The sequence below is a fragment of the Diadema antillarum genome, unplaced genomic scaffold (genome assembly GCF_040938485.1).
Source record: "Diadema antillarum isolate AM-2024a unplaced genomic scaffold, OU_Dant_1.0 seq00000792_RagTag, whole genome shotgun sequence".
NCBI classification, from domain to species: Eukaryota; Metazoa; Echinodermata; class Echinoidea; order Diadematoida; family Diadematidae; genus Diadema; species Diadema antillarum.
In genome coordinates, this window is record NW_027271679.1 from 71,584 (window position 1) to 97,618 (window position 26,035).

The following is a 26,035-nucleotide window of genomic DNA, read 5'->3' on the forward strand; positions in this document are numbered from 1 at the left end:
TTTTTTGAGACGAGAAACCTTTTATGAAATATGAAATAGCATATAATTCTAAAAGGAATTCAAAGTTCATTTGAAGAAAATTGGTTTTGAAATGGCCGAGATATCAAAAACAAAGTGATCCTCAGAAAAGATGGGACCCACCATTTATTAGGATCGCTTCATTTTACTTTGTTTTTGGATATCTCAGCTGTTTTACTACTGATTTTCATCAAATAAAATGTAAATTCATCTTTTTAACATTTCATAAAGTGGTTTCAAAGTATCTCCCAAAACATAAAAAAAAATAATCAACATCTCCTCCACGAGAAAGTTAAAGTTTGGCATTGCATGTTTTGTCCATGGGCCACATTTACCACCTATTGAATGCATTGCTACATATCAAGTTTATGGGAAATTGTCACCATGCCCTTGGACATCAGACACCAAGCGAGCCAAGGTGACGAGATTTTTTCCTTGTTTGTCTTTCAAGTAGATGGCATATTATTACACAAATACATTGGACTGCTATTGCACTACCGCCAGAAAAAAAATAGTCCACAATTTTTTTTTCTTTAAAATAAATTACTTTCATTAAATCATGACATTTAGTTGTTGTTTTAAAGAAACAGTATGGTGGAGAGAGAATGGTGGCCCTATTGAATCCATCTTGATTCGCTGCCCACCGCGGGGTATATCAAAAAAAAAACACGACTGATGCAGCCTGCTAGAATACAATTGCCGATTTACATAGCGAATATGTGCATCAAGAATACACTCATCAGTAACGTTAGACTCCAGTTGAGATTCCTTGGCTTTGTGTGCACTTGTAATACACAGAGATCACAGGCAAAGCTGTACACAATTCGTTACAGGGATTCTTATATCAGAATTGGGCTAGCCTTCCCTTTGCACGAATCCACACGCTACTGGTTAACCTGTTCCGCACGGGAACTCAGTGACCTGCGTGATAAGTCTAAGAGCACTTCAGAATTCAGTATGGAACGAGTTAACTTAAGCTAAACACAGTCACATTCAGCAATTGTACGCTACTTTTAAAATATTATGCTCAGTACTGTACCAACTTATTGGAGCCATATACAAATAAACTCCTAATTGATTTTGTAAGTACTATCAGTTTCAGCAAATATCTATCACTTTCTATCAATATCACTTGCTTTATTCTGAAGAACAACACTATTGCTATCTTATTTTGTTTATAATGCAAGTTTAATGGATGTATATTCTTATGAACGAAAATGTACTGGTGACAAAATAACTGCAAGTATAATTGCTCATCTTGATATTGTCAAAGGCCTATCCTAGCTGCAGAAACATTCTATTCCAGATGAGGATTACTCAAACGTAGAAGGCTTTAAAATTTTTCAGGCATGGACAAAGTTCAATTTGATCCTCCTCCAAGCTACAGTTCTTCAGCATTGGTTCTATGCAGCAAAAGGATAAAGACGAAATTCGAGCCAAGTACATTTGTCCTGATCTGTTCTTCAAGCATGTAGGAGGATGCATGCCCACTTTGGAAGAGTGGTGCTCAAACACATCTCGGGCTGTTCAGCTGTGAAGGCAGGAGACATGACTCTCATAAGATGGGCTCGCTTCCATTCCAATCAACCGATGCTTCAGGCCACCTAAACATGAAAAAATAATGATAAAAAGTCCTAGAAATACAGAGGTATAAGTTATGGTAATGTCCTAAATACACATCACATCAGTGCATCTCACACATACAAGCAAAACACACATACACACACACATTACAGTTTCTCTATGTAAACATAACTATCTGTTTATCTATGCATTTATATTGAAAAGATCTATATACATTGACAAATATGTATATACACACAAATATGTAGGAGAGAGAAATTCTCTTAATTTTTCTACTAAGCTTCATAAACAACAGAATGGGCTTCCATTTTAGCTTTACACTATGATTCCATTGATGACTACATCTGTGATGCAGCAACCTCCAGTAAAGGTATATACCGGTACTACACCTACTGCATAATGGACAATGACTGCAATTTCAATCTGTATTCTGAGTGATTGCACTCTACATGACAGCATTCTGTATGACTGCATTCTGAATGGCTGCATTCCAAATGATTGCATTCTGAGCGACTGCATTCTGAACAAATGTATTCTGAGTGACTCACTGTGACTGAAATTCAGAATGACTATAGGACTGCATTCAGAATGACTGAATTCTGAATATCTGCATTCTAAATAACTGCAATCTATATGAATGCATTCTGAATGACTGAATTCTAAATGATTACATTCTAAAGTGACTCACTTTGTTCGGATGCAGTGCTCTAGTGGTGGCACCAGGTCCTCACTGTCTGAGGTTAGACATGGCTGGCAGGTGTCTGGACAGAACCAACGAAGGAGAGAATGGGGGACAAAACAAAACAAAACAAAATCAAGCATCATACATCTCATAACGGTTAACAGGTTGGCAGGTTGGAATCATAGGCTCCACGTCATATCAAAACTGATGTTCATACTGACGTTTCAATGTTGGCTGATATTTGGAAACAAACAAAAAAAACAAAGAAACAATTCTTTGCAACCAGAGTGGTAGTAGTTCAGCATTCTTTATTACATCAACAAACAATGTAATATGGAAAGCCTAGGTTGCCTCCTAGTTTAAGCAGGACTACCCAGATATCAGATAATTTATTACGTCCAGTGATTACGAAGGAAAACAGTGTAGGAAGACTTTCTCAGAGCTTTCTAGGAACAGCAATGCAGTCCTTATCCCCATAGTTATATACCACATTCAGTATGCATGTTTGCATTCATCTCATCACATACCACATGGTTTGGTCTGGCGTTGTCAATGATATCACACAAAGCTTTATAGAGGTGTTGTGGTCAACAAGATCACTTTGAATGATAATTGACAGGGACAGGGTCACATTCGTGTCGTTGAGCAAAGATTCTTTGTCTACGCCGCTCCCCTCTGCTCAGGTAGAAAGTATGGTATCTAGTTTGTGGGTGTGCATCCATGTACAGTACAGAGCTGAACATTGATATGGTTGGATTTAGCATGTGTGTGCCCCAAAGTGGCAACCTAGCTGAAATGGTTGCTAGGGAATGGAGTGAGTACTCTGTAGGTTGCCACTTTAGGGCACACGCCTGCTAAATCCAACCATATCACTTCGAGCAACCACACTCATAACATCCATTGATTGCTTTGAGGATCACTAAGTAAAAGAAAGGTGCCACATAAACAAAATAATGAAATAAAATACACAGACAGCAACAACAACCAAAAAGGATGACCTTAGTGAACTTTTAGTATCAAGTTATATGTTATTTGAAGGTTTGTGTTTAGTATTAAGTTTGAAGATTTGTGTCCAGTATCGATTTGCTAATCAGTCAAAGTGCAGTCCACTCTATATTTGCACTGGACACTCCATACCTATGGTCAGTCTGATCTCCTCTTGCTGGTTGGCCAGACCGTCGTAGTAGTAGAGGTCAAAGCGTCTCTCGGCCCGCCAGTCACTGACCAGCTCCTTCTTGATGGAGAAGAAGACGCTGAAGTGGCTCTCGCTGCACACCACCCAGATTGGGAAGCGGGGCGTCTTGTAGTACGTCCCCACCTGGACAGCAGACAGACGCGTGTATTGTATCATTGAAATTAAAACAACTGGGGCATTCCAGACGATTTTCATATTTTCACATCATGTAGTACATAAATCAACAGCTCCATGTACGTATAGACTTGTGGAATTTATTGTGGCCCTTGAGCAGAGAAACCAATAATCTAAGTATCTTAAACAAATTACACTGAACAGTGCTGATGACATAGGAGCCTCACATATTTCAGAACTGCAGCAGTGTACAGTAATTCTATTACAATACTGCTTGCTTTATAACAAGTTCACATGTGTGAAATCTATGCATGCCTTTTCCTTTTGTTCTGCTTCCTTGAACCCCAGGTGATGAATTCTTTTATATGGTGAGCCTGCCATTTCATCGTCCTTGTTCAGTGAAATTTGTTATAAATTTTGAAAACATTATCATTCCTCATCCCAGTCACTATAAATTCTGAAATTCTGTACTCAGTATAACTTATTTATAATTGTTCAAATGTAAAAGTCTGAAAATCTTTCGGAGGTCCCCTTTAATCTATTCCCATATTTCTATAAACCTATATCATACTCTGAAAGGCACCTCTCTGTGTTTCAAGGATGAAAGTAAAGGAGACAAACAATGAATACATGATGAGGAAACATCATTGAAACAGTGAGATCTAGAGAGGTAATGGAAGGTGGATCACTTCATTGTAAAAATAAATGTGTCTTCAGAATTGTATCAAAATTAACTCTTCTTGCACGTTTACAAGATGTAATTATCATCTGGGAGACCATTCCATAGTTCTGCTGCTGCCACTGCAAAAAGCTTGATGTGCTCTAGAGAATTTTGGGATGGTTAAAGGTTGGACTAAGAGAGACTTGGATATATGGGGTAAAGATTTCTAACTGCTTGATATTTTCGGATGAGTTTTTAGAGAATGATACATTATTAAATTCCACAAATGAAATAAACCTTCTACCTTTCTATCAGAAATACACATTGCATTTCAAAGACAATGGCCTGGGGAAAGGGGTGGGGGCAGTAGTCGGTTTATATTAACAGTGTTGCCAACACCCAACATATCACAGATAGGAAGGATGCTCCACAGAGAAATCTGGCAGATACTCAAGTGCGACATGCATCTCAACAAGCAAGACTTACTTCCAAAATCAGTGAGGTGTGCCTCTAGTCAGGACATGAAAAGAGATCTTTAGTGCTCAAAAAGCAGATGTGTTCATACCTAGTATGACTTGCAGCGCTCAAAGAGCAGGTTTGTTCATAGTTCATATGTTTACCTGACAAGACTTATATAGTGCTCAAAGAGCAGGTGTGTTCATACCTGGCATAACTTGTAGTGCACAAAAAGTAGGTGTGTTCAAACCTAGTACGACTTGTAGTGTTCAAAGAGCAGGTGCGTTCATACCTGGCATGACTTGTAGTGCTCAAAGAGGGATAGGAGGCCGATGTCACTCCTCCCGCTCAGTCCTTTCAGCCTGGTCATCTCCTTGCCCGAGCCCAGCTCCACCACGTCGTTGAAGACGTTGGACACTGCCTTGCCGGTCAGTATCAGGTTGACCATCTCCTGCAGCACACATGTAAACATATACGTACAGGACGTCAATAGAGGTGGAGTGATGGAGGTAAATGGCAACTACATTGTACACTAACAATGTTCTCGATTGTCACTGAAACCATTCTAGCATTAAATATTATGTTCTACATTATGTATCTGAGAACATGCTAATACTGATCTGGTGCGCAGAAAACAAACCACGTCTGGTCTGGTACACATTATAAGAACAAAAACAAAAACAAAACTATTTTGGAATATCTGAGTTAGAATTGCTATTTGCATGATGCCTTTTGGATTTTTTTTTTGGAGGGGGGGTGGGAGGGGTTGCTTAAATGTTAGAAGAATATCTACTTGAGTGAGAAGATGTAGAAGATGTTGCATTTCTGAAAAAGGAGACCTTTCTGTCAAAGACAGTGAGCAATTGATGTGTTTTTGACCTTTTCAATGTACCCGTATGAATCCCTGTTGGAAATATTTGATTTACAATCGTGCAGGAGTCGACAGACATTATGCCATCCTTTTCCATAGCTGACAGGAATTTGAAAAAAAAACTTTAGGAAACTAGAAAAGCACTCTGAGAGCACAGACCTCCGCCACGCAGCTACTTTCCATCGATGATCTTGCTCTTCCCAAAGAGATTTTTCTCCTCTCCACCACTGGGAAAAAGCTCTTTGGGCGAGAGCAGTGATTTCCACCCAGAGGTATACATGCTGAGAAATTGCCCGATTTCCCAATATAGAAACCTTTGTTACGTCATAAACCCTCAGGTGCATGGCGTGCCTCGCCCTAGCAGAAACTAGAGCACGCATTTTAGAGCGCTTTGAAAACCTCAAAAATACGCAGCTTAAACTCCCAAGTCCATTGACCCTACCTGTCAAAACATCAAAAATCCTTCATAAATTCCCCCAAAATTATCGGATCACTACCAAAATTTGTTCATTTGTTACTTGTGTCATTCTCAACCTTTCCTGTAAGTTTCATTCAAATCCGTTGACTACTCTTTGAGTTATTTTGCACACGGACAAACAAACAAACAAACCAATGGTAACAAAAACATAACGTCCTCCCTTGGCGGAGGCAATAAAAGGTCAAGATTCTCACTTGAGTGCAGTATCCGTGGGCTCCGAGAAATTTGGTCCCTGGGTCATCCATGTCTTCAATCACCCTAAGCAGAGAGAGAAAGATATAAAGATCAAAAGAAAGATAAATCGTGAGTATGGTAGGGAAAATAAATCCAATATTCATGACTGTCAAACTACCATTTGTAAATGTCAACCTCTCCCGAGAAAGCAATGATCATGATGGGGATTAAAACTGCGGAGGAGAAAATAAGTTTCAGAAATGTCACAGCAATGTTACGAAATCTTGCCATCTATGGTGCTTTGCCTGCATATCAATGAACTTAATCAAGATATGTGACTTTCTCTTAAGCATTTTATATGCAAATGTAATTTGTGAAACAATATCACTAGCATTCTTAAACCTGCCCATCCCCCCCCCCCCCCTTCCCTGGGATAGGGGAGGTTTCAACAACAGGATGACAGTGGCAGGTTTGAGCTTGATTTGTTTTTATTTTTTCACTTGTACAAATAAAATAATTGCGACAAAATCATCAGTTTTCACATCAAAATATAACCAAAGTAATCAAAAGAAATATTAGTCACAGATATATTTGTGTGTTTAACATCAGTACATATTCATTGCATCTATAGGGGACTGTTATCAATAAGCAATTTGCTTATATGCAATATATTTGGAATATTGTTTCAAATGATGCTGAGGATTGGTAAATGGAAAGGGGTGTGAAAAGAGAGGTTACAGAATTGAAAGAAAGATAGTGCAAGAGACTCTACATCATGGTAAAAACTCATGGTCAAAGAGACTTACATGTCCAGGGTTCGTGAAAAGAGGGCCGAGTATAGGAGCAGGATACAGCCAGGCCCTCTACTGTCCAGGAAAGTCCCAATGTTGGCTTGGACAAACTCCTGGAGCTCACTTCTTGTCTTGAAGAGGTTCAGGTTGATCTAAAAAACAAACAAACAAGCAAATAAACAAACAAACAAACAGTTTAGAACAAAGGCATTGTTGATTAGTTCTGTTCTCTACTTAGTCCATGTGATGGGCACACCACTGACAACTTTCCCAGAAAGTGATTTTGTTTCTCTCCCCCTAAAGAAAGCAGTAAGTTTGAGGGGAAAATGAGTCTCAGTCTCTGTGTTTTTTTGTTTTGTTTTGTTTTGTTGTTGTTGTTTTTTTTTTGGGGGGGGGATGAGAAGTGCAAGTGTTTGCTGAATGGAACACCTACAGTTTCTTACAGTGGCATTGCTACTCTGACATATTATAGCAATATCAAACATGATTTGACATCCTGATTTCTACATCTTGAGTTGTTGTTTTAAGATGTAGCAAGCATATTAGGACTAGTCTCCTCTAACTGCACGAGATTATATGTTCCCTATTCATGACAGATGAAAATCCAGTTTTAAAAGAATTGTCAGCTTCAATTACAGTTAAACTGCATAAACTTTGCCTGAATATATATCGTCTGCATAAGAACAAATGACCTTATCCATATGTAGCAAGCTATTCAGCAATGTCTTGTCAAGATTACACCCTGAATAATTCTCTGACTCAACTTTTTAAGCCCGTCTGACATTAAACACAATGGCCACATGACAATCCCTTTTACCAAATTGCATTTTTTGACTACCCAAGTAGAACATTGTTATTTAACTGCATGTCAATCGCTTTCGATTGGTTGTGTAAAGATGACTACATCGAAAACCACTCTGAGGGAATTAATCTTTACAGTGAGATTGAGCAATGTTTGTTCATAAATGTCTTTAATCTGCATGTTAACTAGTCTATGATTTGTGTTCAGCAAATGATGACTACAAGTGGAATTCAGGTAGAATGATCGGTTGGAATTTACCGTTTCAGTCACACCATCAGTCTTGTACCTCCCTCCACCTGGGAAATGAGCTTTAGGCGTCGGTCTAAAACCAAAACAAAACAAACCTTATGGTAATGTAAGAATCAATGAAGATGACTCATGGTCACAACTGATGTGTTTATAGGCTGCATTGGGTTATTAAAAAAATATGAGTTTTGTAAAGTATGAACATTCTTTAAAGCAACTCCCTTTGAGACGAGTAAGTTTATGCTTCAAACAATTTTAAATCTCAATCGTAGTGTTTGATATATCTGGGACTAGGAAATCAATTATAGTCAATCTTGAGTAGAAAGCAATGACAGTCATAACAGTGAAAAGTACTGCACAACCTGTTATTTTTGTGAGGGTTTGATTTTCACGAATTGTGTGAATCACAGCTGAATCGCAAATTTAACACCACACAAAAATGTTGGAAAGCACTAGCATAATAGTGCAATTAAGATTAAAGAATCGGTGTCAATTCGCGAAAACAACATGTTGCAAAAATGTCTGTGAGCTCCTCATTTGTGAAAATATCTGTGGGGCCTACACAAAAATAACAGCTTATGGTAGTGGGCAAAGAATAATCCAACATACACATTAAATGACTGTAAAATAGAAATGGAATCTAAAAGATACCCCAAGTGACAGAAAAATATAAATAACTGTGACAGTCGGCATCTTTTCTCTTTTCTTGTAACATAAAAATGCCAAAAGATTCAAAAGTTGCCAATTTTAAGATGTCACAAAGATGTCTGCAGACTCACAGAGCAATAGCAGCACTCTGCTTCTGGCCGGCTCTCCACACAATGTCACAGATGGCTTGCACCAGGCTGTCTGTTCTCCTCTTCAGGGTGAGTTGCTTCAAATTGGCAGCAGTCATCTGGATATTACCTTCAGGGAAGAGCAGTCTCTGGAGCATGCAGGCCTGGATTGAAGCGAGCACCCCACATGGACCACCCTTAAAAAAAAACAAGACCAAAAAAAAAAGAAAAAAAAAAAGAAAAGAAAAGCTCAAACTTCATTGTAATATTACTCACAGTCTCATGCCTGGCATCATCTTCATGGTTATGGGTAGCGCTACTCAGAGGACTTGGTATGTCTTATCGCGATTGTTGGGCTGTCATACTCCATCAACCACAAATCACAGAGATTGAATTATACATATAATATATAGGTAGGCAGCCTCTCACAAAAAAGGGAATTGCAGAAAAACAGCAATAACAAAACAAAAAGTAGAGCTGGGATTTGATGATGATAACCAGCTCAGAACTGGTTGATTAAATATATTATAAAGATTCCCTTCTATTCAATAACAACAAAGCAATACATTGATTAAATCCTCACTTTCTTGGATGGAGTGTAAAATCAAATTGGTCACTGACACATAAGCTGTGGGTAAATTAAGCGTGAATCTAAAACTATTTCAGACTAACTGAAAACCCCAACCTCTGAGAATGTTATGTCTCACTCACTTTGTGTTGCACAATCCCATATGATATGTCAGAGATGCTGTTGAAACCGAACCCTTGCAGTCTCCACTCATCGTTGAAACATCCCGTGCTGCTCCCAAATAGAAGTGTCTTCAGTTGCTGTAAGGGTGTGAAAAATACAAAAATGAGGACCCCTCTTTTCTCTCCTCAAACACTCTTCAAGCTTTTGCTCTCATATTATCAATGGCACTGAAATCCTCATCTTGGAGAGCACATTTTTCTAGGTGCCATTGTTTTGATCTAAAATAATCATGTGTTCTTCTTAATCCTATTGGAAAAATAACCACAGACGACACTTGAGTCCCAAAATGGCACTGAAATCCTCATCTTGGAGAGCATATTTTTCTAGGTGCCATTGTTTTGATCTAAAATAATCATGTGTTCTTCTTAATCCTATTGGAAAAATAACCACAGACGACACTTGAGTCCCAAAAATAAAAGTCCTTCACTATAGAAAGACTGTGCACTTATCTAATGTATGGTAACTTTATACGGCCTTCTCCTCAGAAGCTGAAATACTGCAGAGAGCACTTAAGTGGTTTCAAAAGCCAAGAATTTTATGAAGCAGACGCAGCAAAGAGAACTTTCAGCTCTATGTATTTTTACAAATAACAACCTACAAAAGTATGTCAAGGGATGCATCTAACTTTTAGAAAAAAACAAAAAAAAACCCCATAAAAACAACCAACCCAAATACCGAGTCGGAGGGGGGAATGTGTAGTTCAGTGGCTTACAAAGCTTATCGACTAGAAATACACACCAGTAAAACGTTGTGAATAACCCCTCATGCAGCTACTCACTTGGCCATGACATACCATGCCGTTTCATTGCCATTCTGTATGCTACAGGAAAAACAAAAGCCAGCAATCTCAGACTTTGTGAAATGATTCGGCAGTTGGCATGGAAGTCTTTGTTATACAAAAGAAAATACAGGATTTGTGTAATCCGTATGCAGTGCAACTTGTTTTTGGTACATCTGTGTTCATGAGCACTGAAACTAAGCTGGCAGATGTCCAAATAGCCAAACAGATTCCAACACAGGCTTACCCAGCCCATACTGATTAGAGTGAAATGAAATGACAACACCACCAATATAAAAGTGAATGTAAACTCACTATGGCTAGCTGCAGCGTGATTGGTCGTGAGTCAATGGGTTTCCTGGTGCTGGGGGTGTATGACCCCAGCTGGATGTCCCTGAGGTCTTCCTCGAGGTCATCGACATCGCCCATCTCAAGGTCGCCCAGGGATGACACCTCCTTCGACGTCTTCTTTTGGGAGCCCACTGACGAGACGGATGATTTTCTATCAATCAAAAATTTGAAATTACAAAAATAGAAAGCATGAACAATAACAAAAGCTTAAAAGATCATCGCCATCAATCATCTTTTCATGTGTCGCTCTGTTTGGTCACATAGTATGTTCAAACTAGAAATGTCGCTATGGCGACTGGTATGCCTCCGCCATAATGCATGATTCTCCTAATAGGTCTATAGTACATGTGGACAATGTGTGATTACATTTTCACAAAATTGGCAAAATATTAAAATGATATGTTTGTCACAAATGTATTGAATGTTTACCTTCCTTGACCTATGTTTAATTGGATGAATAGGAGAGCATGTATTTGGGGATTTAAGAACTTTAACTTGACTTTGACCATTTCATAAGTTTATGCACTGAGTAATTTTCAAGGTATGGAGAAAAAGCGCAATTTCTGTATTGAACAGTAAATTGTTATCATTTTCATCTGGCCTTTGATTTGTAAGAGAAGCACTGTCAGGCAGAACATACATAAATTCAGCATGTACTAAGTTTCGAGATAACTTGAGCCACTTCCGAGATATGGAGAAAAAAGCAAGTTCAGCACTTGATCTTTGACCTTTTGACCTTTGACCTTCTTGGCAAAAAAAAATCCCAGAGAAACTCTATTGGGTTAGACATGCATACATCAAGTCTAAAAAAAAAAAAAATCCTGCTGGCATTGCATAAATATAAGGAAAATAGTAAGATTTTAAAGTATTGCCCTTGACCTTTGACCCCTGACCTTTGACCCCATGAACCCTAAATTCCCTAGATAACCACTGCCAGTCAGTAGATGCATATACACTATGTTCCATGAAGATACCTTGAACAATTTCCAAGATACAGAGAAAAAAGTGAAATTTTAACATTTTACTTGACCTTTTGACCTTTGACCTTTTGACCTTATGACCCCAAACTTTCACCAGAGAATCTTAATTGAGTAGTACATGTATACACTAAGTTTCAAGAAAATATCTTCAGGCATTGCATAGATATGGGGGAAATTGTAAAATTTTGAGCATTTGACCTTGACCTTTTGACCTTTGACCTTGAGCATGCGCACCCAAAAGTTGATAGGCACAACTTCACCCCCTAATACACATACATGCCAAGTTTCATTAGGATACCTCAAAAGGTTTTGGTAGTTACCCTGTCCACAAAATTCATTACGGACGGACGGAAGGACGGACGGACGGACGGACGGACGGACGGACGGACGGACGGACGGACGGACGGACGGACAACCCGAAAACATAATGCCTCCGGCACCACTTCGTGGCGGAGGCATAAAAACAATGTGATGTTACCCCATCACAGAAATCAAACCTGCATCCACACTACAGTGGAGGACACCTATTTATTTTCCTCACAGATATTCCAGTCAGGCTATCATTTTTTGGCACATACATGATGAATGACTAACAAAGCAACAATTATATGGAAACATGAATAACTAAAATCAAAGACAGCAAAAAAAAGAGTCCATCTCTTTCACTTGTCTAGATTCCTTTCAATGAATACAGGGAGCTATTTGATGCGCCTCAATGAAGATTCTCAAACACCATCATAGATTTGACATGCAATCTCAAGTTTTTGTTGTTAACAGTTTCCAAAAAGTTATTGCAGGAATTGTGAACAATGGCCAAATGTCTAGCTAAAAAGGTAATGACTCCCTATTGCCTCACATTTCATCAGGTCAATCTCCAGAACTTTGAATATCACAGCTACTCACCTTCCAATATTAGCAATTATTATCCATACAGAGGATTTTTAGAGCCCAAATACAAGTGCTATTTTGTCGACACACCTCATAACCTCCGACCCACTTAGAAAGTTTGTTGAACTCAACCAATATTTTTTGCCGAGGCGACCAATATTTTAAATATTGGACGGTAAGAGGGGATTCCCCAAAGTTTTTATAAACTGCACCGTGATTGGCTGAGATATACGAGATGACCCGAAATATGAAGTAAAAACGTCTGTGATTGGTCAATCACGAATTAACTAAAATATCGTTGTTTTTTTTCTAAAATTCTGTGTTTATACAAACAAATTTCGTATACTTATTAGTTAAAATTTGACATCAAAATACATAGATCACTGTTTTATCTGGGAATGAAGTGGATTAGCTTGCACTGAAGAGTGTACCGTACCATACCCCAGGTCACGATAAAGTACGGTAGGAGACCGTACAGCACTCAGAGACAGAAAGGGTGAAAGTAGTACTATTCTTTGCTAAAATCCTCTGTAGGATAATAATGATAACACTGGATGTCCTATTTTCGGTTAATACAAGGAAATATTGGACTCGCTAAGCATAATATTGGACTCGTCCAATATTTGTGCATAGCTCGTCCAATATTTTACTTGTATGAACCTCAAGGCCATCCAATATTATATAAATATGCAGTGATTAAAACTTCATATTAGGCAATCAAGTGTATCACTAACCCTTATTGTGCTTTGTTCACTAACTGGCGTGCACGCTGGAGCGCTTTCTTCATTGATTGCCACAGATGTCTGGAATCTAATCGTCAATGATTAGAGATTACCTAATCCCCCGCATCACTATCATGTCACCAAAGCCTTCCTGTGGGACTAAGTCATATTGCTACACGAGAGTGGACTTGCTAACTTTACAACTACAGTCAACCTTGCCTAAGTCAAATCTAATTGAACTGCAGAAATATCTTCGACTTAGAGAAAACTTGACATATGGGGGATTAAAATCAACAGAATATAAAAAAAAGAGGACTTGCAAAGACTTTCGACTCAGGCGATTATTAGACTTATGCGAGGTTGACTTAAGCAAGGTTGACTGACTGTACATTGAACTTGGAGGCATTACTAAATGCTGAAGAAACAAAGCATGCAAAAATCCCACGCTCGTATAGAGGATTAAAGACCTAATAAAATGGTTTAGGCATTTTTTTCTCAATGATGTAATAATATTAAATGTTAGATTCTAAGTAATTCTATGGTTGTGCGGGTTTTCTTACTGTTCTGAATTTTGTTCTATATTTGTTAACATAATGGATGCAATTTCCTCGGTTTGGGAAAACTTGCTATACTTTCGCCGCATGCGGCGCACTATCACTTCTAAATTGTGATGACGTCTAAGAACGGAGTCGTTCACGACCAGTCTAGCCGTAGCCAGCGAGCTGGCAAGGCTATGCTAGCGCAGCGCAGCGACAGCCGGCCGCGCCGGCGGCTGCACTGGCTGGCTAGCGCTGGCGGGGTAGCGAGCTAGCGAGCGCATAGCAGGTGCTGCGCTGCACTATTGTCATTGGCTAAGCCTTTAGACAAAAGAATATTTAATGAACTGTATCGGATTTAATACTGCCAATAATACAGATTACAACTGTGGTACGCTTGGATATCCATTATTTTCGGCAAACTCGTGAAATAGGCCCCATCACTGCGTGTCTGTAATAGTAATACTATACGGCGACTCGCCTGTTTCAGCCCCACCGTGTGGCGTTCATCTCGGTGTAGGTAAGCACGGCGGTGGGGCTGCCTTCCACAGTGAATACTCGTGAATGCGGCGAAAATGACTTCATAATATGGCCCTCGACTAATTTAACCATAAATACAACCCTACATGTATCTAACCCTAAACCCTAGGAGGACGTACCCTTGCTTGCTATAAACGCACGGGTACGGTGCACGCGCACTGCGGTGGGGCCTATTTCACGATAGCCCCACCACCACTGCGTGTCTGTACTAATACTACGGCGACTCGCCTGCTTTATAGGCCTAGACCTACTCGTGAATCCAGCCCCACCGTAGCATTCATCGGTAGATAAGCACGGCGTTTGGGCTTCCTTCCACAGTATGATTTTTAGCATAAAACAAAAACTACTCGACCAAAATTGACGATAATTCTTGGTATCGTTTTTCTTAGAAAATGGCGCATCTTAATTACTGATAACAAATGTTGCAGAAACTGACTATGGGAAACTGGTTAGGCCTTTTTTTTTTTTTTTTTTTTTTTGAGCCACGACCCACCCCGTAACAACATATCCCCCTAACCGTTAGGCGTTAGAGTGAAGCCTCTGTAGTACTACCAAAGATTCTGCTATTACTACTTACTAGTCTGCTAGACCTAGTGCCGTAGTGGTAATAGTACTACTACTAGTAGTAGGCCTAGTACTAGTAGACTTCTACTAATAGTAGACTACTATAACTACTAGTAGATTGCTACTAATAGTACTAGATCTACTGCTAGACTACTACTGGTAGTTTAACTTGTAAGCGCCGGCCGACGGGCCAGGCCACGGCCGGGACGCTCCCGCTTGCTTGCTGCGGCCGGAGTAGCCGCTCACTTTGTGAGCGAGCTGGGCCTGTTCTTCTTCAAATCTACTTGCTAGACAAACAGTTACAACTTACAATGTCAATCATGTAGAATACAGTATATCCTTTCTAACGTTAAACTATATGGGGGCATACCAGACATACCACTGTATTTCCCAGGCGATCGTTTCCGTGAGGTCTATTCTCGGGCTTGGTGCCATGTTCATACGCTCTTGCACTGGCAGCGGGGGAGATGCAGCTGGTTCAATATCGGTAAGGTGCAGCCCCACGACAACGTTCTGGTTCATCGGCTAGCTGCCTCTCCCTCCCTATCTTCCCCTTCAACTTCATGTGCCTCCTCTTCTTCTCCGCTATCGTCAGAGCTGCAGTCTTCATCATCATCATCATCAATGTCGAAGTTTACCCATATAAGGGAAGACATTATGCTCGAAGTACCAGGTATCTGTGCAAGCTAACTTAGTGATAATGTACGTGGTGCGTACATGTCGACAGTCAGTGGGTCGACCGGGAGCGCACATCCCGCGGGGCCCGGGCCTGGCCGGGCTAGCTATCGTGTACGCGCGTGTACCAAGCTAGTAATCTGAGTGCTTGTGCTGAGCGGCGTCTGCTACTAGTAACTGAGCACAACTCCGTGCTTATACGTCATCAATCGGTTCAGGGGTGTTGGTCACGTGACTATCTTTTTCGCAAAAGCTGCAACGGGGTCCTCCAAAAATGTGATATTTGGGGGAGTTTCTAGAAGCAATAAAAACCGGAACGACACTGACAACATATTTACTTTGATAATCATGACATATATTTTACATTTCTTTTGCATATTAAAACATTTTGCAAGCATTTTATTAGGTCTTTAAGTCATCTGAACAGCTAATGCCAAGGGGGCATTTCATGAAATGTTTTGTACGTGATTTTCACTGACAAATTGCTCTCATCCAATCAGATGCAAGTATTTCAGTAGCTTAAAACAGTTGTCAGTGACTGACAAGTTTCACAAAACGCTGTGCACACCACTCCTCACTTGTCTTTCTGGTGGGCGTTCCTGGAGCCAGGTCTACCGTTCTTCTCCGTATCATCCAATGCCTCGTCAAACGACCTGCGGTGTCTTGGCAACCGCCCATCTTTTGAAGACGACGTCAACCCATCTCCGTTAACCTTCTGGTCCGAGCTACCAACAGTCTTGGCCCCAGATGCGGGGGTGTTCGGACCAAGGTTGTCGGACGTGTTCTCTGGCGAGATATCAAAGCCGAAGCTCTTCAGCATGCTACGGCTGGACGAGGACGTCATCTTCTTCTTGGAGGGAGACAGGTCGAGCCCCGAGGAATTGAGACCGGCATCCAGGTGGGGCGTGGTCATGTTTGGGGAGGAGAGGGAGGATGACACAGAGGCGTGGGAACTCTTCTGGCTTCTCCTCCTGTCACTTGGCTGAAAGTCATGTCAAAGATTTGTACCACAAAAAAAAACCCAAACGTACAGATAAACCAACTGTCCATAACTGCATGATATTTGTTAATCTATCAAAATGCAGACATAGTAATATCTTATACGTTTTTCAAAACATTGCTCTGCCACACATTGTATTAAAGGCAACTTATCAATGAAGCATAATAAAGTTTCCTATGTATAAGCAAATGGAAAAATAAAAACAAAAACAAAAAAGAATCACAATAGAAATTTTCAAGATGGGGGGGGGGGGGACAAAACCACTTTTCTACAGGACAGATCTTTGCTGCAACTAAACTTATTACATGTCACACAACCCAAAAGGGAATATAATGTAAATAAATAAATGGACTCACACTGTAAAATATATCAGATAGAAACTAAAAATACATACATCTATAGAAGACTACAAAATTACGCTGAAATGCACTGATGTCACATATTCCTTTACAATGAAGAATGACTTACAATTTCCATTAAAAAGAAAAATAAAACAGAACAATGAAAACGGTACTCCTGAGCTTTACAGTGTAACCAGAGAATATGATTTAATGACATGGCATTAATAAAGTTTGAGACCATATGTGACCGTGCACCTCAAAACGAACATAAAGTCGCACACACTGATTTTGCGTGAGGACTGAAAATAAGTGAAATGGGTCAACCTAGCCGAACTTGACTTTTTCATATTTTCTGAAAGAGCGGGTCTTCTTTTACATCATGCTTAAATTTGGTATCATAAAACAGGCAGGAAAGTGTGTTTTTTAGCACTTTATCTCGAACATTTTTGGTAGAATAGTGTCATTAGGTGTGTCTTTAGAATCCCTTTTTCATTTCTGAAAAACCTTGTCCACACTCTTCCCTTTCAACTCTAATAACTTTTGAGAGGATAGTGCTACTGCTTTGAAGGGTGGCATTGATTATGGACAGAATGTGTTAATGAGGCATGCTTAATTTCAGTTTAATCTGATAATCCCTTCATTGTTGTTACTCTGGTGGTTTACTTCCTGTTTTTTGTCCCATTCATCACACAGCCAGCACGGTTAGGTAAAGATTAAGCGCTTGAATAGACACTGTACTTCAGAGCCTCTTTTCTCAGTTCACACTTTTCCTGAGTTTGTGTTTTCTTTCCAATATTTAGATAGGTTAGGAGAGTCCATTTGATTTGAGTTATACATCATTTTAAAGCTTAAAGTCTGCTCTTTCAGAATATGGTCTTAACTAAAAATTCATGTCTGGCGACTTTTTGTTTGTTTTGAGGTGCAGGGTCACATATTACGATACTTTATCAAAGACATGATGTGTGAGGTGATCATTCTAGACCCACCTCAAGGCTGCTCGTAATCGGTCCAGCAAGTCCTCTGTTTCGAGATGCACTGCCCGGTCTCTTGGACCGACTCGACTGCTCCAACTCTCGCTTGGACAATGAAGAGGAGGAGGATTTTACTTTGTCTGATGACACAGTTGGTTTGCTGTCTTGCGGTGTTTGCTCTGGGGTTTCGGGGCGTCTCACGCTTGGCCGGTCTTTTATGGTCACGACGGTGGTGGGTTCACGTCGCAGTGATCCAAGGTCCTGCTGTGGAAGGCCACCTAGTTCTGTGAAAAGAAAGAGGGAGGGGGCGAGAGGAGCAATAAATCAAAGACCATGATTACAGTCAATTTCATGACAGTAATGTCAAAGCTACGTTGTATGCGCTGGCATGAAATCTGATGTTGTCTTGATGTTATCATTCAGTGCCAAAGTCTAATAAAATTATGGGGGGGGGGGGTAGACAAAACAAAATTGGATGTAGCAAACTCTTTTCAGAATATCATCAGGGATCATTTACATGTAGATAGTGTAGGAATCAAATTCAAGCAAGCCCTACCACAGCAGAGCGTTTGCCCGTGGCATTTTTACATTTGTAGCATAATGATATAATACTACAGCCTCATGAAATCATTCCCTTTCAGCCTACACTAAATCATTCTATAATCACATCATACATTTCATATGCAAACTATTACTCCATGGCAAGATAAAATCATAGTATTAGAGTATTAGTATCCCTGAAAACATTTAATTATATTTTCACAACTACAAAGATTGCGAAACATAAAAATATCATGATAACACACACACACAGAAAAACAAAAATGAAGTGAGCAAAACAAAATTGTGCACACATTGAGACCTTGATCTGTCACTGAAGAAACATCATTGAAAATTTAGGATTATCAGTGACAAAAACTCTGGCGTTAAAGAGGAGTGACCATAGTTCTCACCTTGTGTAGGGACAATGCCACTGTCAGTATCATCCTTCTTCCTCCGGTTATCTGAACTGTCCTTCCGTCTGGCTGAGGATGGTCTAGAGTGCCTCTTCTCCGGCTTCCCAACGTCTTCTGTGGATGATTTCTGCTCAGGGATACTACTATCCCCTTCCTTGTTGGACATTGTCCGCTCTATCAGGAACTTCACGATGACCTCGATCATGGCACGAAATGGTTTTGCAGCATCCTGTTTTGTTAAGAATATAATCAGTGCAAAGTTTGTGTATCTCCACATGCCAAATACATTCATGTACGATGTAACATACAGTTGATGAACATGTACTGTAAATGAGTACTGATTGGGCAGAGCCAAGCTAATCTGCAAAATAAAATTCTCAATAGCACTGAGTATACATCGAAAAAACTGAGAGCTGATGCACTGATTGATATGAAAGAAATACAGTACTGTTCATCTTTGAAGAATGAATAGCTTGATAAACAAACTACTTGCAGCCCCTGAAAATTGAGTCTGCACGAATTACTGAAGAAATGTGTACAAATTAAGGTATTTCATGTGTTCTTAAAGCAACACCGATGTAACTGTCCTGATCAAAATGCCCAGTGATTACTACGTGTAGTAAACCTTTTTCTATAAGAATAAATTGTTGCTAGTCACGAATGTGAGGAAATGCCACAGACTATGATGGTGATGGAAAAAGCACTATAGTCAAATGCACTATTACACCATGGACATCATGTGTTTAATGAATTGAAGGCCCACACATTCTTTGAAGTATGACATACCCTGTGGCTAGATGACAAATTTATGGTTTACCGCGCTAAATTTTGCTCAAGTCATCCCATACCCATATCATCTAATCAAATTCACCACTACACCACCTAAACTGATTGCAAAGAAAATCCCAAATGTATGACCAAGCTGAGTGGTACTACTGTATGCCAAAAAAGTCTGTGAAACGTCACAGTATCTTACCTTGTTTTTCCTCATTATCTTTTCTATATGAGCCTCTTTGGCCAGCTGTGACCGGTTCCCTATGCTTTCCTCTGTCCTGGGCAATTCAGCATCCATTCTTTCCAACGTTCCTTTGCAACCCTGTGGAGAGGAGAGGACAGTAATGTTTATAAGATTATCAGTAGGAAAAGGGTTAACATTACACAATTTTGCACAGTACATACTGTACCTTCTCAACTGACTGCTTTGTTTATTTTCCTCTCTCTCTTTTTTTTTTCACTCCTAAATGTTATTAGACCCCCATAAGCCATTAAAAAAAAAAAAAAACATTATATCAATAGTAACCCATACCTAGACCTCACTCTCACATCCACACTCTCCTGAAAAACACACATTTCTAATGCCACCCTGAAAGCCAACCAAATGTTAGGACTCATCCAGAGAAACCTTAAACGCTGCCACCCAAACCTCAAAGAAAAGGCATAATTTACATATCCCTTGTCAGGCCCCGCCTGGAATAGGCCCTACTGCTCAACTGTCTGGAACCTATTGGCCAATAGGCCCTACTGCTCAACTGTCTGGAACCTATTGGCCAATAGGCCCTACTGCTCAACTGTCTGGAACCCCCATCATGCAACTACCATCAAGCAATCCAGAGGAGTGCTGCCAGGTTTGTGCAGAATGTGTACCAGTGCACAGAGAGCATAACAGCTATGCTGCAGAAAATGCATTGGGCCACACTACAATCCAGGAGGGAAGCTGCCATCAAGACAATGATGGATTGATGTACAAAATCACAATCTCCGATAGCCATCAATGATCAACAAAGACACCTACAGTAAAAGTCCTGATTCGCGGCATTATAAGGGTTTTTCCACTCTGAGACGAAAACTTGCTAATTGCTTTAACCCAGGTTATAACATAAAGGTTGACCACCTACCAATTTATAATATTGTCAAAATCGCAAGACCAATGTCCATCGCTGTAGTAAAAAATGACCACGACTGCGATCCGGTACAGCGTCCGCCGGTTCGTGACCGTGGTAGTCCGGTACACGGCCTGATGTACAATTCCTCTGCAATATGCGCGTGCTCCGCGATCTTCTGCTGAACACCTTTATTTGGCTCGCAAACGTTGCGTAAGCGCCAAGTCCCATTGCGAAAGCACGTGAAAAGGGCTCATGCGCTTCCACTGACCGTGAACAGGCATGGTGGTGTTATTGTTGTCTTTCTCATTTTTTTGTTATTTTTTTTATTGTAACATCCACTTCCGGAAAAAAATGGCGGCCCACATTGGCTCGCGAAAGTTCTATTTCTACGTGAGGGCATGTATTCAAAATCCACAAACATCGGGAAAACGACAAGATATCCAGTTTCTTAGACCCTTGATCCTTAACTATAATGTGAAGAAGTACCGAAAATGCAGTTTTTGATGCGAGATGTCATCATTTAAGTGAGAAAATTTCATTTTTGTTGGAGATTTTTTTCCATGTCGTCGGTTGAATTTTGTAGAATGGCAGTGTGTTAGTGAATGTGTGGTATACATGTATAAAAAGTGTGTCGCTGTGTTCAGCGTTATACTACCAAATATGCTGTAGTGGCCGCAAACTGGTGCCTGGTCGCAAACTGGGACATTTACTCTATCTGAAACCAATGACCAATGACCGACACCAGATTGCAGAATTACCATCCTTCCAAATACCAACCTCTGAGTCTGACAACTCACTACACTAAAGATGTAAACCCTATACTGTAGGTACTCCTTTATGCCAACAGCAGTAAGACTATGGAATGCACTCCCTGCAGATGCCCTCAGGCATCACTGCCACATCACTCTGCCCTGGGCGGTGCATTTTCAGGACTCGCATCTCTGCATGCTACTGCTACTGCTAGCTCCACACTGGAGTTTTTTTAAATTTTAAATTTTTTTTTTTACTCGCACCATGACCATTTGACCGAAAGATCGGTCTGTATCTGTCCGTCGGGGAATGTTCCGCGGAGACTGCGTCTGGCTTCACGGATCCCCTCCGTATACAGACCGAAGTCAATGATGCCAGCTACTGTGTGGCAGTAGCGCACAGATAAAACGTTACGATAAACCAAATTACAGGCAGCTTTTTTACATTTAAACAAGTTTGACATGATATGACACATTATGCAGCAATATTTGGGGTTAATTTCTCACATTTTGCAATCGAAATACTCACAGTAACGCGGTTATAATGCAGAAATTTTATCCATATCGCAACATCGCCGTTCGCTAACAGTAAGTCGCCATTTTGAATCTGTAAACCAATCACATGCGAGGTACTTTATTAAGTAAAAAAAACACGTAGAAACTACCTCGCATGTGATTGGCTAATAGATTTATACTGTACGTTTCTGCAGTTTGAACGTGACGACGCGACGGGCTGGTTGATGTGTGTTTTGCGTTGAAAATTCGACCGAAATATTGGATTATTCATTAATCTGGTGAGTGTAGTCTATTCTTGAATAGTTGATTTAACTATTCAAGCTTAAATTTGCCGACCTAGGGCCGTGAATTAGACGCAATCGAGAAGGGTGAGGTACCTCACCCAATTTTCCATAGAGACAGTGGTTAAGAACATCCACACAGCAATGGGTACTACAACCTTCCGTCTGTCTACGGAGGACGGCGTTAATGGCAAAATACAAAAGAGTCCTCCGGACAGACGGATCTTTCTGTCTACATGACCATGTAAATATTTGCATCACACCGGCATCACATACTCAAGTTTTATCCTTAGCATCATATCCAGAATTGGACTTTGCTGAGTACTGACGTAGACGTAGACTTACACTGTACATTACCTTGTCCTTGTCCTTACTAAAAAAGTTTACTCACTACTGGAAACAGTACAGTAGCTACCTACACAGTTATGAGTATGTGGGACTGATACATTTATGTGCAGCGTCAACGCACCATAGCAACACAATTCCACACACAGATCTCCCAAAATATGATGAAATAGTGCAACACAGACTCACCTTCCTGCTCAGATATTCTCTTACTAGAGATGCTGCAATATTTTCGACGTAACTGTTTGTAACCATCTTGACTCTTGAGTCTTTCACCATTCCCGTTTGGATGCAAGAAGAACCAGCAATAGCAGAACCAGTTGAAAAGAAAAAAAAACGCTAATGAAAAGTAATCCCACCAGCGTATCGTGCGTACGCACGGGTACGTTCGTAGATTGACAATACACACATTGGTCCAAGAAAGAATACGGAAACGCGCGCGCAGCAGGTACAGGAAAAGTCGAGGGTAGTACGCATTTCAGTGAGTATTAGTGAGAAAAATCTCTCTCTACATATCATTACAAAGAGATTTTTCTCCTCTCTACCACTTATTGGGGAAAAGCTCTTTGGTATATCATTAGTTAAAGAGATAATCACTATACATGAAATTGAACTTGACTGAAGAAATAGGGGACCAGGTAGTCTCTCAAAAATCAAGACAACTACATGTACACTGGAAGTATCAGGGCTCTCTCTCTCTCTCTATGTCAATCATATAGTACTTTTAGTGGCCATCTGCTGTAATATTAATGATGCTCTACCTATTATTACCAATTGTGGCAATATCTTATCATTACAACTAATAAGAATAACCAATTATTAATAGCATGTTGTATTTATTCCAATGGGAAAGCTAGAGCAGCTCTTGTAATGCTCTCATAATTATTCGGGGATGATGAAATTCTATGTCTGCGATGATTATGTCTATTTTTAGGAACAACGTTCAATCATAATAACATTAACAAAAGGAAGAAAGCTATATAAATAAACAAATATCTCAAGCCAGAAGAGCGTTGTTATACTCGATGAAAAGCAAATTTTTGGCTCTTCTCCTTTCGATTGACGTAAACTAGAGCTATTTGAACATTTGATCATGCCTATTTGTTGCTCTACGTTGGCACGGCAGTGAAATCTGGGGTAAGACTTCGCCGAAGTTGACACATCTTTTGGGGGATATTGTATTTGTGAGGAACTGCTTAGATTGTATAAACGCACTCAAAATTACATGGTTTATGGTGAAATAGATAGAGATAGGGTTAAAAAAAAAGAACGTGAGCCTTCGGATGTTAATGTTTGGTTTAAGTTTGTTCACAGTTAGGGTCCTATGTCAAAGATAGAACATGTTTTGTACAGTTTTCAATAATATCTTTTATCTGTGAGTCGAGAGAATTCCATGTTGGGGGTCATTTAGAGTACTATATAGTATAAAAAAGAGAGAGAAAAAAAGATACTTGACAACCGCAGGTCTCAAGGAAATATGAAACAACCAGGCATCAAATCTCACCCTAGCTGGCTTCAAAATTAGTTAGCACCAGATTACATTACATTACCCGTTTGTATGAACAAGAGTGGCGTAGCGATGTATAGAGGAGAATGTCGGGTTTTCACTTCAAAGGAGCTTCATTTTGAGAAATGTGTACATTCATCCAACTTTGAATGATTCGAAGGAAAAAATTTTATACTAATTCCATTGTGCTAATCACAGATCGTCAATTGTTTCAGGAAGATATAATCAAATTCTTATAGAAATGAACAATTTTGTACCCATTGCAATGAGGTTAGAAAAATCTTTGGTGATGAATTTCATCACATTTTTTTTTTCAATGAAGCCTCTTTGATGAACAGAGAATACAAGTAAAAAAGATAATGATCATACCCACATACTACTAGGTGTTTCAAAAAACATTTCCCACTTTTGATCATTAACAGTCCAAAAACTATTCATTTGATAAAATTGTCATTGATATGAGTAATAGCTGAATAGTGTACAATTTTCTTGAAGGTAATTTGGATGTGAAAGCATGAATCAGTTTCATTAAATCTAAGATTGATTTTGAAGTAAGGTTTCAGATTTTGGTCAAATTTTGACCCTCTGTACAAAAATGAACTTTGCACAAGAACCAATGATGTGTATGTGAGTGTGTGCTGACAATAGCCCTGAACAATGGACATGCCTGAACCACCTGTTGACAAGGCGTCAGTCTCGCTCTCCCAGGTATATGAATGCTTAATCAATAAGTCATGTGGATTGCCCTGGGTACTGCTAATCTGAATTCATGCACCGTAAATGGTAAAATGCATGCACATGGAAAAAGTAAGCACATGCTTCCATGATTTGTGCTCGCAAACACCACATTTCATTCCAGCTGGCAATCATTTTCAAACTTTGCTTCACATATCACTAAATCTGGGATATAAATATTAAAAATCATAAATGATCTAAGGTTCCTCATTTGAATACAACTGTTTACTAATAGTCTGACATATTTGTCGTTTTTTCGATAAAAAGAGATCATTTTTGGTGAAGAGTTCAGCAGCATTTTCATTGGGGCGATTTGTTTCACAGTTGTGGGGAGATTTATTTAAGGCTCCGTATACACAAGTGTATACTCTAATTGATTTTCTTTGCTTCCTGTCACCTTGTTTACGACAGAACAGAAGGTATTCATTGGAATTTCGTTTTTCAGAAGTAGGGAGAGCACTGCCGCCACTCAACGACAGTATCGGCAGGCGTTTGACTATACACAGATACTGCCAGAGGCTGAATAAAGACTACTTGCGATAGTGGAATTTATCATGAATAAATAATGAAGCATTCAAACCCTGGCCATTGTTCAGGACCATTGTCAGGGTGTTAACCACACACTCCCATACACACCCATTGACCCCTGTGCAAAGTGAAAGTTTTGTACAGAGGGTTGAAAATAGAGCAAAATCTGGAACCTAACTGTGAAATAAATCATGGATTTCATGAAACTGATTTATGCTTTCATATTTAAACCACCTTCAACAAAATTGTACACTATTCAGCTATCACTGATATCAATAGCAGTGTTATCTGATGTATATTTATGAATTATTAAGAATCAAAAGTGGGAAATGTTTTTTGAAACACCTAGTACGAAGACGGATCAATCATTCAATTGTGAAAAGAAGACAGTCCTTTCTAAGTTTTGTAGTCATATAATGACACATGATGTTTAGATCATCTTTTTTGTCCCTTTTTTACAGGCTGCGTGTGCCTTCTTTTCAATTAATTTGTTGCTTGTCTCACTCTAAAACTCTTCCTGTCAATTTCTCCTCTCGTTTTCCTCTCCATAGTATTCCCTTTATTCTTTGTTCACTTATATATTTGATTAT

At 39.7% G+C, this 26,035-nt stretch overlaps 1 protein-coding gene across 1 annotated transcript; it reads right to left on the bottom strand.

The window, feature by feature from the left end:
- Positions 1–1,573: 1,573 nt before the first annotated feature.
- LOC139739280 (probable ubiquitin carboxyl-terminal hydrolase MINDY-4) lies at positions 1,574–22,989 on the bottom strand. Its single transcript, XM_071649890.1, has 15 exons — positions 22,865–22,989; positions 19,878–19,997; positions 18,899–19,130; positions 17,961–18,229; positions 16,212–16,615; positions 10,693–10,879; positions 9,560–9,676; positions 8,852–9,045; positions 8,085–8,148; positions 7,040–7,176; positions 6,254–6,317; positions 5,003–5,161; positions 3,422–3,602; positions 2,291–2,363; positions 1,574–1,622 (listed from the first exon to the last, which is right to left on the bottom strand). The coding sequence occupies exons 1-15, from the start codon at positions 22,952–22,954 to the stop codon at positions 1,574–1,576; spliced, it is 2,340 nt and encodes a 779-aa protein (XP_071505991.1). The 5' UTR covers positions 22,955–22,989.
- Between the last annotated feature and the right edge of the window lie 3,046 nt (positions 22,990–26,035).